Source organism: Telopea speciosissima, chromosome 8 (assembly GCF_018873765.1).
Source record: "Telopea speciosissima isolate NSW1024214 ecotype Mountain lineage chromosome 8, Tspe_v1, whole genome shotgun sequence".
In the NCBI taxonomy this organism is placed as follows: Eukaryota; Viridiplantae; Streptophyta; class Magnoliopsida; order Proteales; family Proteaceae; genus Telopea; species Telopea speciosissima.
In genome coordinates, this window is record NC_057923.1 from 38,431,162 (window position 1) to 38,449,761 (window position 18,600).

An 18,600-nucleotide genomic window follows, 5' to 3' on the forward strand; every position below is an offset into this window, starting at 1 on the left:
TGAGTGGATTACGAAAAAACATGAATCGTTCCCACCAAGTTTGACTAGGTCGAGTCATTAAATTTTTTAGAGAGCGAGTTGAGTCAAAAATCCTAGTTTTCAAACAATGACTGTGAGGGGGAGTTTGATCGATCCTTCGATATTCATTACAGAACCTGAAAATCCATACAAAGACGTACCTTCACATTAGAGTTTTTCTTCCTCGAGCCCAAACTGCTTGTAGGTATCATGTGATAGGATGTCCATGGAAGCTCCTATGTCCATCAACATGCGGTGAACCGTGTGCTTGGTGATTACGGCTTGTATGATTACCGCATCATCATGCAGGAGGCTTAATCTCGCAAGGCCCTCGTATGTGAAGGTGATGGTGGGATTTGGCCTTACCCTCTTGCTTTGTACTTCTGCCACATTGATGAACTGGGCGTGGGCTTTTGCCTTTTGGACTAACTCTTGACCGGGTCCTCCGAAGATGGTAAGGATGTCCACTCCCAATGGCTGGTTAGCTCTGGAGTTGGAATGGTTTTGCTCGGCCTTCTTTGATGGGGCATCCTGGTTTTTTCGGGGCCTTTTGCTTCCTTTCTCCGGGGCTAATCTCCTCCTCTAGCCCGAACGGGATACTGCTTCCCATTCTTTCATGTATTGGCAGAGATGACCGACCTAGATTAGTTCTTCAATCTCTTTCTTTAACTACCAACAGTTTTTTGCATCGTGTTCGTTGTCTCTGTGGAACCGGCAGTACTTATTTGAATTTCTTTCTTCAGACATTGAGTACATTGGTCTGGGCTGTTGCAGGAGCCCTTGATCACTAATCTGCATCAAGATTGTGGTGTTCAATGGTGTGTACTCGAGGCTCCTCTCTCTTCTTTTATCTTCCACTCGATCAAATCTTCGTCTCTTCTCTCGGCCTCTTTGATCTTCCTTCTTAAGGGGCGACTTCTTCCTTTCTTGAACTCCTTGCTCCATCGTTTTTCGTGCTTCTAGAATGTCAGCCATGTTGGCGAACTGATAACACCTTTGTGGCAACTCCGTCATGGTGTTGGGTGATCTAGGGTTATGGATTAGATGAGCTCTTTCTCCATGATGCCGATGTAGAGTGCATTATACGCCATGGCATCGTCTAGATCCTTGATATCCAAGGATTCTTTGGTGAACCTCGTGATGTAGTCCCGGATGGGCTCGTTGTCTCTGTGTCTAATAGCCAAGAGGTTGACGATGGTCTCTTTTACTTGACGCTGCTCTGGAAGAGGAGGACAAAGGCCTTCCCGAGCTCCATAAAGCTCTTGATGGAGCCCGACATCAAACATGAGAACCACGTAGTTCCTGCCCCCTGCAGGGATCCAGGAAAGCTCTGCAAGACACTGTGTCGCCTCCTCCATAGATAGTCATCATGGCATTAAAGTAGTTGATGTGGTCATTTGGATTGGTGGTCCCACAGTGTGGCGTGAAGTTGGGCGCCATAAACCCGCACGGTAACTCGACATTCATGATCTCTACAGAGAATGGGTGATCTCTTGGGAGAGAATGCTTGGGAGGTAATGCTGGTCAGCCGAGGCTTTGGAGCCGTGCGTCAAGCTTTCATAACCTTCTCTCCATATCTTGGTTTGTCTGTCTACTAGACACCGTGATCTGCTAAACGGGCCTATAGCTTTGCCTATGGGTCCTCCTGTGGTCGTCAAGCGGGCGGGCCGTGCCAAGTAGGAGCTTCGACACATGGCTCTCTATTTCGGAGTCCCTTAGTTTCGATCGGGTTGGCCCCATGTTCCTTGGAACGGGTTAGTCTCTTTGGAAGACACTCATCAGGCATCTCCATTCGTACAATGGGAGTCATCGTCCTAAGGGAGGATGACCGAGATGATACTGCTCGGCTTTCTGATCTTCGTGCTAGAGATGAAGCTTATGCTAGAGGCCCTCACGAGTCTTGGACCATAGGCACTTTCTGTGGGAATACCATAGAAGATGGTATGGGGAACCTGACGGGGCCTCCCTGCCTAACAATGTCTCTGAGGAAGGCATTGGTCTGCAAGACCTGGGGCTGTAAATCTTGAACATGTGCGTTGGTAGCCAGAGCACCATGATCCAACGCCTCTGATATCATCATGGCCGGAATGGGTGGTGATGGTGGAAGTTCCTTTGTCATTGGGACGGTGTGTCCCCCTGATAGATTATCAGGGGCTGATGTCACCAGTTCTTCGGTTGGATCTTCCAGATTCGTCTACTGCTCCACTTGTGAAGCTATCCTCCAAGGGCGGTTCATTCCACTGGTGCTTCCTTTGGGAGGACGACTGCTACCCCTCCTGTAGGAGAAACTGGGTTGTAAGTCTGCTATCGTCTCAGTCATCGATAGAGGGTATTCAAGTGGGTTGGATTGAGTAGTATCATTCCCACAAATGACGCCAATCTGTTGCGTCAAGAAACCTCGGGTCCTCGTTTCCACCCACATACGGTATCTACACAGAGTAGCAAACAAGCAAGGGTGAGGCAAGCGTCAGGCCGCGAGGCTTCGACGGGGAACTCTATGATGCCTAAGTCAAGTCTCTCTAGCAAACAGATGAAACAATGAGGGTTCCCAAAGTCTCGATCCCCTTCAATGAGGTATTACCTTCCCTTTGATAGGGCTTGATCTCTTTGTGGCATGGTGCCGATGTAAAGGTCCTGATGTGACCAATGGAGAAGCCTTCCTCAGGAGAGGAGGTGGAATGTTTCTTCTGTCTTAGATGTGGAGAGTCCTGTATGGAGAGTTCCATTGTGGACAGTCCCGTATGGAGAGTACCTTTATTGGGGTGAGGTCCCCTATGAGCGTAGGGGCTCATTTTCTGGTTTGCATCATGAGATGCCCATAAATGTGATGGAGAGTGGCGGCCCTTCTTGGAGAGTGGCTACTCTTTTTGGAGAGTGGTTTTCCTACTAAAGAGTGGTATTATCCATTTGGAGAGTGGTATTGCCCACTTGATCATTGTTTTTGGTGGCAGAGGGTGTGCTTTAGGCCTTCTGTCATACGGCTGCCCCTAGTGAGGGGTGATGTTTTGAGGTTCATACTGCTGACGATGATAGGTTGATTAACCTGATGGGCGAACCAGCTTCTTTATGCTTCTACGAGGGACCTGGTGGGTCCTTTTAGTCATGGACCTTTAGGTGAATAGTTCCTACCCGTCGGATCTGCCGTGGGCTCCTGGGCGAATAGTTCTTACCCGTCGAGTCTATCGTGGGCCTTCGGGCGGATAGTTCTTAGCCGTTAGTTGTCCTTCTTGATGCCACGTGTCGAGAGTCTATTGGGTGGTCATTATATGGTATAACAGCATTGCAGTAGTAGCTTACCTAACTTATTTGTATTGTTAAATGGAAAGAATAAAATAAATCTCATGCATTCATGTGTATTATTCATTCATCTATGCTTGTATGGCTTAGCTGCTCATTGGGCTTAGTGGAACTCACACCTCAAGGAAATCTTCTTTTAGATGTTGATGCAAGTGTATTGGAGCCGGGTGGCTCAGACTACGTGGTACCTAATGGCGGTAGTAATGACTGGTGGACTCCTAAGATTGAGGAGCATAGACCAGATTGCTACTGTAATGTTTGTTCCTTTGGGGAACAGTGATGCTCAGCCATGTGGCCATTTTTTATACATTCATGTATTCTTTTGTTCCTTTCATGATCGATGTATTATCTAAATAGTATTTAATAAATAAGTCCTAATTTGAAAGAATTGTAATTTTTTGGATAAACTTCAACAGTTATTGTATATGATACAACTTAGCTTCCGCAACTCTGTCTATTATTAACTATCTCTCTCTTGATTTATTGACTGTTGTTGGAATGAGTTAGCTTCTAGATATTGCATCAATGATCCTGGTGGGAAAGTGGAGCGTAGGTATATGCTCCAATCATACCACCCTGTGGTATAGGGATCAGGGTGTGACAAGATTGGTGGTTGAATCCTAACATGAACCAACTTCCATAATAGGGAAGGGGAGTAGAAACACTTACAGTTGATATGGCCAGACACTTGCAAGTTCTCTAGTGTGCAAGTCGCAAGGATGGAAGAAACAAGGTTGGATGCATAATCCCTTAACAGATTTGAAGTCCAACGGTAAGAAAATAATTTTGGGCTGAGTTTTTTATGTTTTATTGTAGAAGGTAATTTAGTAAATTACATTTTAAAGGTTATCACCGTTAAAAAATAGATAACAATTGGGGTGCTGCAGATAATTTACCTAATTAAAAACTTCAAAAGGATTAACGTTAGGGGTGCAACAAGGTCGGATTGGGCCGGGCTTTATAAAACCCTAGCCCAACCCTGTGTCTCCTAAGCTAGGCCCAGGCCCTACCCGACCCTGACTTAGGGCCTAAAAACTCCAACCCTGACCCGCCCTCAGGGTCGGGTTGGGCTGACCCTGATTGACCCTGATCATGGGGAGAGGGAAGGGAGATGCATGGGCTGGACTGGGCCGGGGAGAAAGTTATCAATTTTACTTAAAATAACACTATAATAAAATGTTTATTTCACTTATTATCTTCATATATAATATATCATATAACAAAATGTGGGTGCCATTTAAAGTTTATAATATATATACTATATCAATATATATTTTATAGTATAACTTAAAATAGGGTCGGGCCAAGCTCAGCTCGAGGCCTCAACGCTAACTCGACCCAACCTTGACTCAGGGTTAGAAATTTCCAACCCTGACCCACCTTCAGGGCCAAGATATCTCAGCCCAGGCCCAGTTCGGGCTCAGGGTGGGCCAGGGTGGGTTCGGGCCGATAGGGTCAAACTTGCACCCTTAATTAATGTTGTTGAGCCATCCGCAGAACATTCTCGGAGCACGTACCAACAGGTGAACGTACATGTGAGAGCCAACCACCTATACTATTTTTGTCATTTACAAGGGGAGGGGTTTTTATGGAAACAAAATTAAAATGTGATGGGCTCTAAATGTACGTTCACCTGTTGGTTCATGCAGTTGATCCTTTCACCCATTCTCGAATAAAACATGAACATGTTGCTACCCATCCTGAGTTCCATTAGGTCCTAAGGACAGGATTGGGATGGTTGGTTAAGAGGTTCACCTGCCCCCCTGCCACGCTGCCACAAGGCCCACAACCACCATATACAAATATCCATTTCCCAGTGACAAGAACAAAAAATTGAATTTTCCTACCAAAGTTTTTCATTCTAGGCAAAGAGTAAAGGACAGAGTTCAATCCCCTAAGTCACATCTATGAGTGAAAGAAAACTTGGTTCAAGGGGAAAAGGTTGACATTTAAGATGGCAGATCTCCTTTTAACAAGAAAGACAAGAACTCATCACTAGTTGCCCCTTCACTATAACTAGGACCGTTCAGCGCCATTGTCCTCACCAAATGATTGAGACCCCTCAAACTAATTTCTCGTCCTCGCTGATTGAGACTCCACAAAATAATTTGTAGCTATTGTGCCAAGAATTGAGAGGGTGTGTGCCATTCTTGCAAGAGAGAAAACAACAGTAGAGGACTAGACTGAGCCGGCTTGGTCACTCCGATGCCTAAGTCAGACTCTATAGCAACAGATGATAGTGATGGAAATTAGTTAGTTGTAGAAGGAGGTTACCCGACTATTTGTAGGTGACTCAAAGAGCTCTGCAGGCGGTGACATGACTTAATAGGAAAGGGAATCTCCCTAGCGCAATTTCAGGCAATTTGGGAGTCTTCTTTAGGGTAGGGGATAAGCCCCCCAGCCCATTGTACCTCATCAGGCTAGATTGGTGCATTAATCTAGGGATTCCATGCCATTCTTGAGGTGTGTCATTGTTGCCCTCATCGGGCTTGGTCAAGAGAGAGGTCGGTCTTTCACGGCGTCATCATATTTCTCGGGGAGATCTCTCCTATACCCAGGGATGGGTCGCTACTATCCCTGGTCAGTTAACTCTCATCCTCATCCCCAATGGTCATTCCTCTCAGGATCGGCCGTGGCCTAGGAGCATCTCATCGTCGTCCCCAATGGTCTTTCCTCTTAGGATCGCGTCGCTACCTGGGAACATCTCATCCTCGTCCCCACAGGGTTCCACATGTAAATTCCCTATTGGATGCCGATTTTATGACTTATCACGAGCCCCCCCTCCTTCGGACGCTTGCGATCGAAGGAAGTTGAATCACCTTCGGACAGGCTACCTCCCTACCAAGTCACTTGCCTCTGCCATTGATGCTTTTTATGCTTGGCCGTTGGATCCTGATGATCCCCCTTCTCCTGGTTCCTATAAATTGGTGACCCCTCTCTTCTATTTCTTCTTTATTTCTCTTGGTTCTCCTGCTGCTTGTTGTTCGTCTTCTCGCTCTGAGCTCGTCCTTCTGCTCGTCTTGCCTGCATCTTGGGCATTCCATTCGCTTGCTTTCATAAGTTCTCTGTCTCTTTCCTGAGCTAGTAAGTTTTCCTGCCCTTACTCCTCCTCGTGATGTCTTCTAGTTCTTCTTCTCCGGGGCCCATTCCCCATTCTACCGATATTGTTAGAATGAGTGGGGATTTTGACCCCAAAGTGAGCTCTGAGAGGACTCACGATGACCAGCCTATGCCATTCAGCCTATGCCAAGGAGGAGCAGTCGTAGGTCTACCTTGGTCCTCGAAGAGCGAGCTACTGAGGGCGGTCTTGCTCGCAATGAGGAGGAGGTGGAGGTGGCCCAGCAAGTAGGTGAGGCCGACGTTGGGGAGGATGATGTTGATGATTCTGACTTCGACATCGGTAATGAAGATGGGCCCACTGGTGGAGCAAACTCTTATGAGAGTGTCCTAACCGATAGGGCTATGGTGACCCTGCATAACTACTAAGGTATCCCCAAAGAAGTCCAGATGCGCATCCTGATCTTGGGCGAAAAAGCCTGCCACTTTCAAGAGGGTGAAGTGTGCTTGTATTCAGTTGCTTTCGTCTGTTACCTCCAATTCCCGGCCCGGGACTTCGTGGTGGATCTCCTCAACCACTTCACACTTTCCCCTGGCCAGTTGGTTACGAATTCCAAGAGGCAGATCTTTGGGTTCTACCTGTACTTCACCCAGCTCGGCCGAGAAGCTACTGCCGCTCTCTTCGCTCACTTCTTTAGTTGAAGTCGACGGCCTGGGGGTGGTAATACCTTTCTCTTTGCCCCCTGAAGGGGTCGCTGAAGTCCCTCTAGTTGATCACATGTCGCAGTTGACGAAGAAGTGGAAGGATCGATTCTTTTTTGCCAAGATCCCTAGAGATCCCTTCTAGATGGAGTGGAGGGTGATTCGTCTCCGGACCTTAAACCGCCTGGTAGAGCTTGGCCCTTATGAACAAGCATCACTCAACATGTGCCTGGGCGGTGAACCCTTTGACATTTGCCAGTTGAAGAGGGAGGACCTGCTGGCCTGCTATGACTTGAGCTCTGCCCAGGGTGAGTGTTTGCGGCCTGGTTAGACCCCCTCCCCCACTTGTGTCTTACTTGACTTCTGACCCATTCTTTTCTCTTTTTGTTTTCTTTTTTTGAGTGGACGTTCGACTGGACCGAAGGGCTTTCAGGTTCGATGCAGCGCCCCGGAAGAGGAAGTTGGAGGAGGAGTGAGCTGGCCGTGAGAAGGCCGTGGTGGGCACGAGCGCCGCGGGGGGATCCGGGCAGGCCTCGCCCAAGGACCAGAAATGCATTCCTGGGTTCATTCCTCCGCCCCCGATGGAAGATAGTCATAAGAGGAAGGAGGTCGCCCCTCCAGAAGAGCTGCCCCCCTCCCCCCGAAGAGCACCCACATTTTTGGTAAGAGCAGGGGGACCGAGGATAAAGGGAAGACCCCTACTCGTAAGAGACCCCGTCTGGTCCCACACTAGAAAATCTTCGAGGGAGATTCAGCCTTCGAGACCAGCAAGTTGCACAAGAATGGTTGGAGCAGAGCCTACTCCCCAAAGACCGGATCGCCATCGGGAACATGACCGACGAGCACCTTGTGATGTCCATTGGCCCGGACGTGGCCTTGGTAAGCTTCCTAAGTGGCCTTTCTCTATCTCTTCTTTGTTCTTCTCCCTTTCCATGCTGACACCCTGTGGTCGTCTTTTCAGGTTGTGGCCAAGGTTGTTGATACAATCCAGTGACTGGAGAAGTATCACAACAAATACAATGAAGAGGTTAAAATCAACAAGGCGGTTAAGGAGCAGGTGCTGGACCTCTCCAAGGACTACTCCTCGCTAGAGGCCAAGGTTCGGGACTACGAGGGGACATTCAAGGCTCTGACTGAGAAAAAGGATGCCATGGAGGAGTAGGTTGTGGTCGGAGCCAAGAGGGTTCAAGCCTTGGAGAAAGAGGTGGAGGAGCTTCACGTGAACCAATGCGCGATCCGGGCCCAAGCTGTGGCTGATTTCATGAAGTCTATCGAGCTTAAGGGGTATGTGAAGGGGAAGTCGCAAGAGGCGTATGACTATGGTGTCAACGACATCGTAGAGTTCGTCCTTACTGAGGACCCCAAATTCAAATTTGACAACTCTGCCCCGAGGAAGTCTCCTGGCGCGGCTTTGCCTATCGTGGTCGTGCCTGCTCCTTCCCAGTCTCCTCCCCTACTCTTCCGACCAAGGACGCCCCCCAGTCTAAGGATGAGGCTGGCTCGTGACTTTCGTTTTTCCATTTTTGTTTTTGTCATTTATTTTTTTTTGTAATGGTGATCCGGCCCTCGGGCCTTTATATAAATGAAGGTCTTTTTTATCCACTATGTTGTTGTGTCTGCCTTTTCATTTGTCTCACTTCATACCAACTTCTAAGTTCGAGTTTCAGTTGCCCCTCAAAGATTTTCATGCCAACATACGAGATTGGGCTTTTGTGCCCTAGGGGACTTTCTTGCCAACTCACAAGGTCGGGCTTTTGTGCCCTAGGGGACTTTCATGCCAACTCCCGAGGTCGGGCTTTTGTGCCCCTAGGGGGACTTTCATGCCAACTCATGAGGACGGGCTTTTGTGCTCCCTGGGGGACTTTCATGCCAACTCACGAGGTTGGGTTTTTGGCTAGTGGGACTTTTTTAAACCTAGATAAAAATACGAATGCGCACTTTTCTTAATGGAATTTCCTTATAACGAATCTTGCAGAAATGAACTCGAGCAAAATAACGAACGTGCACTTTAATAAAGCATGATCTTGAATAGAATAACGAACTTGCAAAAATGAACATGAGCAGAAAAAAAAATTACTTGGTAGGTGCGGGTTGAACTAAACGCGGACGTAGACTTCTACTGGTAAAATTTTTGAGTTCCAGGGTCGTGGTATTTTCCTTCCCTGGGGTCTTCAAGCGGTATGTGCCTAGTCATATTTGCTTGGAGACCACATACGGACCTTCCCAATTGGCTGTCGGCTTGCCATCCTTTTGTGGTTGTGAGGCTTGTGCTTTTCTCAGAACTAGATCTCCCACCCTGAATACTCGCTCGTTTACCTTTGAGTTGAACTAACGAGCCGTCCTCTGCTGATAAGCAGCATTCCTCATGAGGGCGTCCTCCCTAACTTCGTCTAAAAAATTCAAGTTCCCCCGTAGTCCGTCCTAGTAGGTTCTCTCGTTGAAGTTTAGTGCTTTGTGGGATCCAACCAATACTTCTACTGGAGCCAAGGCTTCTATTCTGTACGTTAGCCGGAACGGCCTCTCCCATGTTGGCGTGCAAACTGTGGTTCAATACGACCATAGCACACTAAGAAACTCGTCTACCCATCTCCCCTTGGCCTTGGTCAACCTTCTCTTTATTCCTACTAGGAGCGTACGGTTCGTGACTTCTACTTGCCCATTCGCCTGTGGGTAAGCTACTACGACAGGTCTGAAGTCTATATGATAGTGCATGCATTGTTGAACTGCGTCCCATTGTTGATGATGAGTGCCTTACGTAGACCAAACTGGTAGATAATTTTGTCCCTGAAGAACTTCTCCATTTGCTTTTCCATGATTTTTGCCAAGGGCACAGCTTCCACCCATTTTGTGAAGTAATCTATCAAGACTACTAGGTATTTTTTGCCTCCCGTGGCTGGGGTGAAGTCACTAACTATGTCCATTCCCCACATAGCGAATGGTATGGGGTTATGGATGGAAGTTAGCTGTGTCACAGGTTGTTGTGGGATCGACTCAAATTTCTGGCACTGCTCGCACTTCTTTACATATTGGATTGCATCCTATTGCATCCTTGGCCTATAGAATCGTAGCTGGAGAATCTTATAAGCTAGGGCACATCCTCTCATATGACTTCCACATATTTCTTCATGTACTTCAACTAGTGTGCATTAAGCTTGGCTTGGTGGTAGGCACCTTAACAAGAGTGCGATGACCGACCTTTTATACAATGTCCCTAGACCATTGTGTATCTTGCTGCTCTTCCCTTGATCTTTCTAGCTTCTTCGGGATCGTTAGGAAGTGTGTCGTCTCAAAGGTAGCTTACTAAGGGGTCCATCCAACTTGGTTCAGCATCAATTTGGACAACCTCGCCTTCTTTCTCTTTATAGGTCAATCGGTCCAGGCTCTCAAAGGAGACCGTTTCGCTTATCTGGGACAAGTTGTCATTGGACAACTTTAACAAAGTGTCTACCACAGCATTCTCCGCTTGGGGCACTCTTTGTATGGTGAACGTTCAAACGCCGCGATCAATTCTCGAGCCTTACGTAGGTAGGAGGTCATCTATTCGTCCTTGGCCTCACACTCCCCATTCACTTGGTCGACTACTAATTGAAAGTGGCTATTCACGTTCAACCATTTGATCTGGACGGCTCGAGCCACCTTTAAACCCGCTAGCAAGGCCTCATACTCAGCCTCCTTATTTGACGCCGTGAAGTTGAAGCATCGCGTACTATGTTTTGAAGCCCTCTGAGCTGGTTAGTATAAAACCAATTCCGCTCCCCTCGACGTCACTCGAGCCATCTACGAACATCGTCCAGGGGGACTTTACCATATTTTTCTCCTCGATCATTTCCTCCTGCTCGTGCTCGGCCCTTTGATAGCGTGCATTAGACCATAAAATCTACGAGGGCCGAACCCTTTATTGCCGTCTTAGGCCTAAACTCGACCTGATACTCGCTTAGCTCCACAGCCCACGCGATCAAGCGGCCTGACACATCTAGCTTGTGTATTAACTTCTTCAAGGGCTAATCAGTCATCACCGCTATGGGGTAGGCCTGGAAGTAGGGCTTAAGCTTCCTTGCCGCTGTTATCAGTGTAAACGTGAGCTTCTCGATCTTAGGATACCTGCTTTCTGCCTCTAGGAGGACGTGACTTACGTAGTAGATCGGCTTCTGGAGCCCAGCCTCTTCTTTTATAAGCACGGCGCTTACTGCCACTGGAGATGTCGCTAGGTAGACCAGCAATTCCCCTTTTGGCTCGGGTCGTGCTAGTAGGGGCGGTCTCATCAGGTACTCCTTTAGGTCCTCAAATGCTTTCTGACAGGCATCGGTCCAGGTGAAATCCTTCACATCTCAAAGATTCTTTAAGGTCTTGAAGAATGGTAGGCATTTGTCCCCAGACTAGGACATAAATCTGGCCAAGGTTGCCACTCTACCGTTTAACTTTTGAACTTCTCAGACCGTCCTCGGTGGTGCCATCTCTTATATTGCTTTTATTTTGCTTGGGTTGGCCTCAATCCTTCTCTGAGACACCATGTACCCGAGGAATTTTCTTGTGCACTCCGCCGCGAGTGTTTCTTGCCGCTAGCCGGGTTGCCTGGTTCCCTCCTGCTGGGGTATGTCGGGATTGGTAGAGATCACTTCTTGACTTCCTGCCATGAGAGCTTTCGTGGGTTTACAAGAATCGTTTCCACAGACGTTGCCAATCTGTTGCATCATGAACTGAAAGGGTGCATGCTGTTCTTGCAAGAGAGAAAACAACAGTATAGGATTGGGTTGAGCCAGCTTGGTCACTTTGATGCCTAAGTCGGACTCTCTAGCAACAGATGATAGTGATGGAAATTAGTTAGTTGTAGAAGGAGGTTACCCATCTATTTGTAGGTAACCCAGAGAGCTCTGCAGGCGATGGCGTGACTTAATAGGAAAGGGAATCTTCCTAGCGCACTTTTAAGCGATTTGGGAGTCTTCATTAAGGTAGGGGATAAGCCCCCCAGCCCATCGTGCCTCATTAGACTAGATTGGTGTGTTAATCTAGGGATTCCACGCCATTCTCGGGGTGTGACATTGTCGCCCCCTCTGGGCTTGTTCTAGAGAGGTCAGTCTTTCAGGGGGTCATCGTCTTTCTCAAGGAGATCGCCCCTGTACCCAGGGACGGATTGCTACCATCCCCAATCGGTTAACTCTCGTCCTCGTCCCCATTGGTCATTCCTCTCAGGATCGCGCCACTATCCGGGAACATCTTGTCCTCATCCCCACAGGGTTCCATGTATCAATCCCCTAGTGGGTGCCGGTTTTATGACATATCAGTAGCCAACATACAGAAGCGTTTTTTTTACATAATTTTGATAATTTTTACAACTGACATGAAACCACTACGGTATCAGAAATTCAAGATGTCAAAATTTTCTTAGAACTAATTTGGTTCCTCTGCAATAGCTGAAGAGATCCCCAAAACTGACATGAAACCGCTGAGTATCAGAAATCAAAGATGTCAAGATTACCTTAAAAAGACAAATAACAAGTAAAATTTCTGATAGATACAAATTCAACCGGAGTAACAAAATACCGGGTAAGATGAATATTGTTTCTCCTGTCTTCTCTCCCTTCACAGCACACAACTAAATTACAGAAATAAACATAATTAAGTGAAAGGAACAGGAAAAAGAAAATGCAAAAAAGTTGCCACATCAATTCATACATGGGTAACAAATCTCAATCTCAATCTCAATAGGGTGTATAGTAGTACCCGCCGGATCCCATGCCATTGACCGCCGGTGGCATTCCATATGGCATCATGGGTGCTGGACCGGCGACATAGCCAGTACCACTGATCTTGGCCAAGCTGGCTTGGCCTAGCATCCCAGTCCTTGCATATTGCTGCCAAAGCTGCTGCTCCTGCATAAGCAACTGCTGTTTGGTCACCATGTCTGACATCTGCACAAATGATGGGGGTGGAAAGTTTAGCGATGCTGCGAATGGGTCTTGACCCACTGTTTGGACTGTCCCGTCTGGGGCGGGAAGGGCCAGCACCGGTGTTGCACTCTTCCCAGGCCCAGGCAGTGTCACACTGCTCGCACTCCCTCCGGTCACTTGGGCGGTGCTCATGTGCTGCCTCACGATCCCTTGATCATACATGCCGTTTAGTAGCAAAGGATCAAACCCACCTGCCAATGTGGCTTTCTGTTTAGTTAGGTTGCTTGCCGTTTCTACCAAAGCCAATTCCCAATCCGCCTTTCCAGGTTCAGCTGCCGGGGTCTGCCAGGCAGAGGTCACTTCAGGCTCCCCTGCAGCTCCGTTTGATGGGAAGGCTTCCCAAGACCCATTTGCATTGCCATTAACCGGTCCAGAAAACAGAGCCAAAGCCAACCTGTTGCTCTGATCTTCGGCAGACACACCGTCATCCCTTAGGTCCACCAAATCTTGTGTGACCGGTGCCGGTGGTGGTGCTTGTGGTTTCGGCGCAGGCTCAGGCTCAGGCTCAGGTGGTGGCGGAGTGTAATTCTCAGGTGGAGGGAGTGCTTTTATTTCATTCATATTAGGTGCGGCCTCCTCCAGAGCAAGTGGCGGTGTCTCCTCCAGGACCCTCACCGGGCTCTTGGGCCTCCTTGCTCTGTCCCTCATAAACTCCTCCAGTGTGTCCAGGAGCTTGTCTGTAATCTTCTGCACCTCTGGGAACTCCGAGGACCTTCCAACCCCTGCGTCCTTGCACCACCCATAGAAATCTACAAGCTCATCAATCTGCTTCGCGGCACTAGCATAGGCCTCAAATGATTTCACACAATCAGGGTATTCCATGTCAAAGAACTTATCAAGCAACACAGCCAACGTCTCACAGATCTCCGTATAGAGCTGGAAACTCTCCTTAACTATGGGGTACAGAGCAATAAGCACCATTCTATTGTTCTTAGCCAAGCCCGTGGGACGAGAAGCCAAGAACCGATCAAGAAGTCGTTGAAGCTGACTCATCTTACCCAAAATCCTCTCGGGTTTCATGTCCCTGAGTGGAGTAGGTGGCCTCTTTTCCTCCCGTTTCGATTCGTTCACATCACCGTAAGATCTCGACCGACGCATCCCATAGCCACCACCACCAACACCTCCACCATAGCTCGGTTCATCTCTAAACTCTCCATAATCATAATCATACCGTGAGGGTGGAGACCTAAGTCGATCCTCTCGCTGCCCAAATCGATCATCTTCGCCACCGCTTCCTCGCTTCCCAAATCGATCATTTTCGCCACCGTTTCCTGGCTGTTTCCGCTCATACATTATACACTCGAGACGCTGATCGAGATACATCGAGTAAGTCCGAACAAAAGCCGAATAATCCCATGAATGAGAATGAGCCTCATCTCGAAAATCAGACATATTAAGAAGGCGCGTCCCTCGCCGGGTGGCGTAAAGGATCTCCTGCTGAAACACAGGATCTCCGTCAGCTAACAGCCGATGAACAAGCACCAGTGCCTTGAGTGCCACGATCCAATCCCGAGTCTTGCCGAGCCGCTTCGACACCATAAAAACACATGCGTTCACATAACCTGTCGAATAGGAAGTAAGATTCAAGATCTCCCTGATATACTTCTCATCAGCCGGATCGTCATCATGGCTCGTGGCCTTCACAATGGCAACCTCCAATTCCGGTGCCGTATTACTAGCAACCTTTGCTAGTCCGATACTAGTCTGATCCTTAACAGCTCCAATCGCCTTCCTGATTGTGCTCGGCGCCATCACCACCAACTACCACCACCGCCGCCGCCTCCGATTCCTCCAACTAGCCTCTTCTACTTCGCTGCTTTGATAGACTAGTTAAAAACCAAGCTCCAACACAAAAGATCTTGGCAGTTCATCAATCCGAAGAAGCTCCTCCGATACCTGTAATATAAATCCTCATTAAAATGCGACGAAAACTAGAAGCAAGGATGCCAGAAAGATTACCCCAAAAAAATAAAAACATGAAAGTTGTCGTTTTTAAGGGCTCCATACAAATCCAACCTGGCGAGACTCGGATATAGTTGACTGAATAGAGAAAGACAAAGACCAAACTCAATGGAAGTCTGGAACGAAACAGAGCTGTATTTGATCGAAGTCCACGACAGCAGCGAAAGAATCGTATTAAGACTTGAGAGATATCTACCCAATCACGGCAACGGCGGTTCTGACTAATGCTTTTCCGACTTCCACTCCGATCCGCCCAGGAGAGAGACCAGAGGAGAAATGCGGAAATGTAGCAGAGCAAGGAGGAATTTCAGAATCGAAGTTTAAAATACAAACTTTTAATCGGTGATGTGTTGTTTCGATCTCAGCCGTATTAGATCTTAGATTTGATATAAAAGCAAAGAGATGATATCTCCGAGTGATGATATTGTGATATCTCAACCGCAAGTTTCATATGTTTTACAGTACAAAAGCAAAGCCCTGTCTTTATGCTTTGCTTTGGTAGCAATTAATAAACAAAACTTCTTTCATGAGCCTTTTAACCTCTTCCAGAGTTACAGTAAGGCTTTTGGTTTGTACAATTGTCCGTGCTAATGATATTTTACATGGAAAATTTTCTCCTTATAAATTTTTATTTTTTGCATTTTAATGGAAATAGATGGAGTGTATGAGAAAATTTTAGGGTTTTTTATAATTATCATCTCAAAAACTTTCATATCTACTATTAACCCCCAAAAACTTTCAAACAACTGTTACCCTCCCCTGTTGCATACTAATAACTAAGTGACCCCCACCGCTACAAACCTGTAATAGAGGGGGTTAGGAGTGATACTGTGTCGTCACAAAATTTGTAGGACAAAAATGCCCTTCGTCCAAAGTAAAATTTTTTACAATTATCATCCCAAAAACTTTCATATCTACTATTACCCCCCCCAAAAAAAAAACTTTCAAATAACTGCTACCCTCCCCTGTTGCATACTAATGACTAAGTGACCCCCACCATTACAGACCCGTAACGGAGGGGATTAGTAGTGATACCGTGCCGTTGTCATGGAATTTGGAGGACAAAAATGCCCTTCGTCCAAAGTGAAATAAAACAATTTTCAAAGGGTTATACCTTCACTTCCTCTTCACTTCACCTATTGCAACAAACCGGAGGAAAAAGAACTTCGTCAACGGCTGAAACATCACCTGCTGAAGAAGTTCATCAACGCGATCTAAACAAGCAGCAATGGATTTCTCGCCAGCTAAGGAATTCCAATCCCTGAATGTGGAGAGTAATTCATCAATGGTGTCGAGGAAGGTCGAGGCATCGCTAAAAATGGACCAAATGGGCTGATCACCGAGACATACCGAGAGATCCGATGATCAAGAGATTTCAGAGTCTGCTCCAAGGCAGCATAACTTCGAGGATCGTCGCTGTTGATCTTCTTAGACAACTTCTCTCTAGAGAAGCGGCCGTCGAATGAGAAGAACAACTAAAGAATGTCATCAGCCATGGTCTCGGTCCAGCCAAGAGTCTTAGCAATGTGGCGAGCCACAACGATGAGTTTGTCTTCACCATTTTCAGCCATTAACGTCATACAATTCAATCCAAATTCTCTCTCACCTAAGGCAATAACCACATCACTGAGATTGAGAATGAAAGAGGGATAAGGTTTTTTGTACAGATTTGGCTTCAAAAATGGTAATCAAGAGCAGAAAAGGTATCTGTGGCGAAGTGTTTGATATGGATAGGGAGACAAGAAGATGAAGAAGATGAGATAATAAAGGGTTTTGGTTCTCCTTCAAGGAAAGCAGTTTCTGTGAAAGAGAGTAGCTATAGTAGTAAATCATCCTAATTCCTATGGAGGGGTAGGTCGTTGAGACGAAGAAAACAAAAAAATAACCTTTGAAGATTGCTTTATTTCACTTTGGACGAAGGGCATTTTCGTCCTACAAATTTTGTGACAACGGCACAGTATCACTACTAACCCCCTCCGTTACGGGTCTGTAACGGTGGGGGTCACTTAGTCATTAATATGCAACAGGGGGAGGGTAGCAGTTGTTTGAAAGTTTTTTTTTGGGGGGGGATAATAGTAGATATGAAAGTTTTTGGGGTGGTAATTGTAAAAAATTTCACTTTGGACGAAGGGCATTTTCGTCCGATAAATTTTGTGACAATGACACAGTATCACTACTAACCCCCTCCGTTACGGGTCTGTAATGGTGGGGTTCATTTAGTTATTAGTATGCAACAGGGGAGGGTAACAGCTGTTTGAAAGTTTTTGGGTGGCTAATAGTAGATATGAAAGTTTTTGGGGTGATAATTGTAAAAAACTCAAAATTTTATTATAACCAAATTAATGAAAAAAATAAAAAAATATTACAACCTTACTTTTTTTTTTTTTTTTTTTTTCCCTTGACAAAAAGAAAAAAGGTAAGTCCTACCATATTATATGCCTACTTGAAAAATGTGCTAGTGCCAAGTCACTTTCAAATTATTTTATAAAACATTTTTTTAATCCTATGTTAAATAACTTTTGAGAATAAGAAAATGGATAATTAAAAGAAGTTTATAACTTATCACTTCACCATTTGATGACAACAAGATACATCCTTAAGGAAGTAACAGGGAGACAAAAGAGGCATGCAATGGTAGGTTCTTATGGCCTGTATTCCACATCAAGAAGTTTTTTCTTTTGTTTTTTCCATTTATTTTAATGCTTATTTTTTTTTGGGTTATATTACAAATTAGAATGGATCATGTGCACTTCAAGGTGTTTCTAATTTTTATATGGGAAATTTTCAGGTACCTCCCAAGAGGTTTGCTTTGATTACACTTTTATTCATGAGGTTAGGAAAATAACGCATACCTCCCCTGTTTTTCAAACTAATTAATAAAAAAACCCAGTCCGTTAATTGTCCCGTTAGTTGAAAACGGTAGGAGTGTTGAAGTCATTTATGACCAATACACCCTTGATGGGGTAGAATGGCATTAATGTCCTCTTCTTCGTCTTCTTCTTTTCTTCCCTTGCACCTAAACCCATGAACTCCCGTTCCTGTCCCAGCATACCACATCTTGTTTCCCACTGGCATCAATCACACAGAAGAAACCATCTTCTCCAAACGCTGCAGATATCGGACCCATTGAACCAAGCCCAATAGCTCAAGTGGCCATTAACAGTATTTATAACACTAATTTTATGATGGAAGATAAATTCTTCTGGTGTCCTTCCATTACAGGTCTTTTCTTTATTAAATCTATCTGGGAGGAAATAAGGAGAGAAATCCGAAGATACCTTGGTTTTCCTTGATGTGGAACAATCTTTGTTACCAAGGCAATCAATGTTTGGTTGGAAGTTGATGCATGGGAAATTACCTTATGAGAAGAAGATCACTTCAAAGGGGATTGCTTTATCCTCAAGGTGTGAGTTATGTTTTGGTGCTTCAGACTCCTCGTATCATATTTTCATGGAGTGTGCATTCACCAGATCAGTATGGTTCCTTTTTAGCTCTTGTTTTCAAATGGTGTGGAACCCTCATGTCTCAATGATTGATCTAGTATCATGGTGGCAGCGAAAGTAAAAAGTGTTGGCTTTGAAAGATGCATGGCGGGTGGGACTGGTTTTAGTCCCTT

General features: G+C 46.1%; 1 protein-coding gene across 2 annotated transcripts; it reads right to left on the reverse strand.

The window, feature by feature from the left end:
• Positions 1-12,672: 12,672 nt before the first annotated feature.
• LOC122671650 (probable clathrin assembly protein At4g32285) lies at positions 12,673-15,246 on the reverse strand. 2 transcript variants are annotated; one of them, XM_043868998.1, is made up of 3 exons: positions 15,053-15,246; positions 14,300-14,837; positions 12,673-14,263 (listed from the first exon to the last, which is right to left on the reverse strand). In XM_043868998.1, exons 2-3 carry the CDS (start codon positions 14,772-14,774, stop codon positions 12,774-12,776), a joined length of 1,965 nt encoding a protein of 654 aa, XP_043724933.1. In that variant the 5' UTR covers positions 14,775-14,837; positions 15,053-15,246; the 3' UTR covers positions 12,673-12,773. The 2 variants fall into 2 exon arrangements, with proteins under 2 accessions (XP_043724933.1, XP_043724932.1); XM_043868997.1 differs by having other exon boundaries at positions 12,673-14,837.
• Between the last annotated feature and the right edge of the window lie 3,354 nt (positions 15,247-18,600).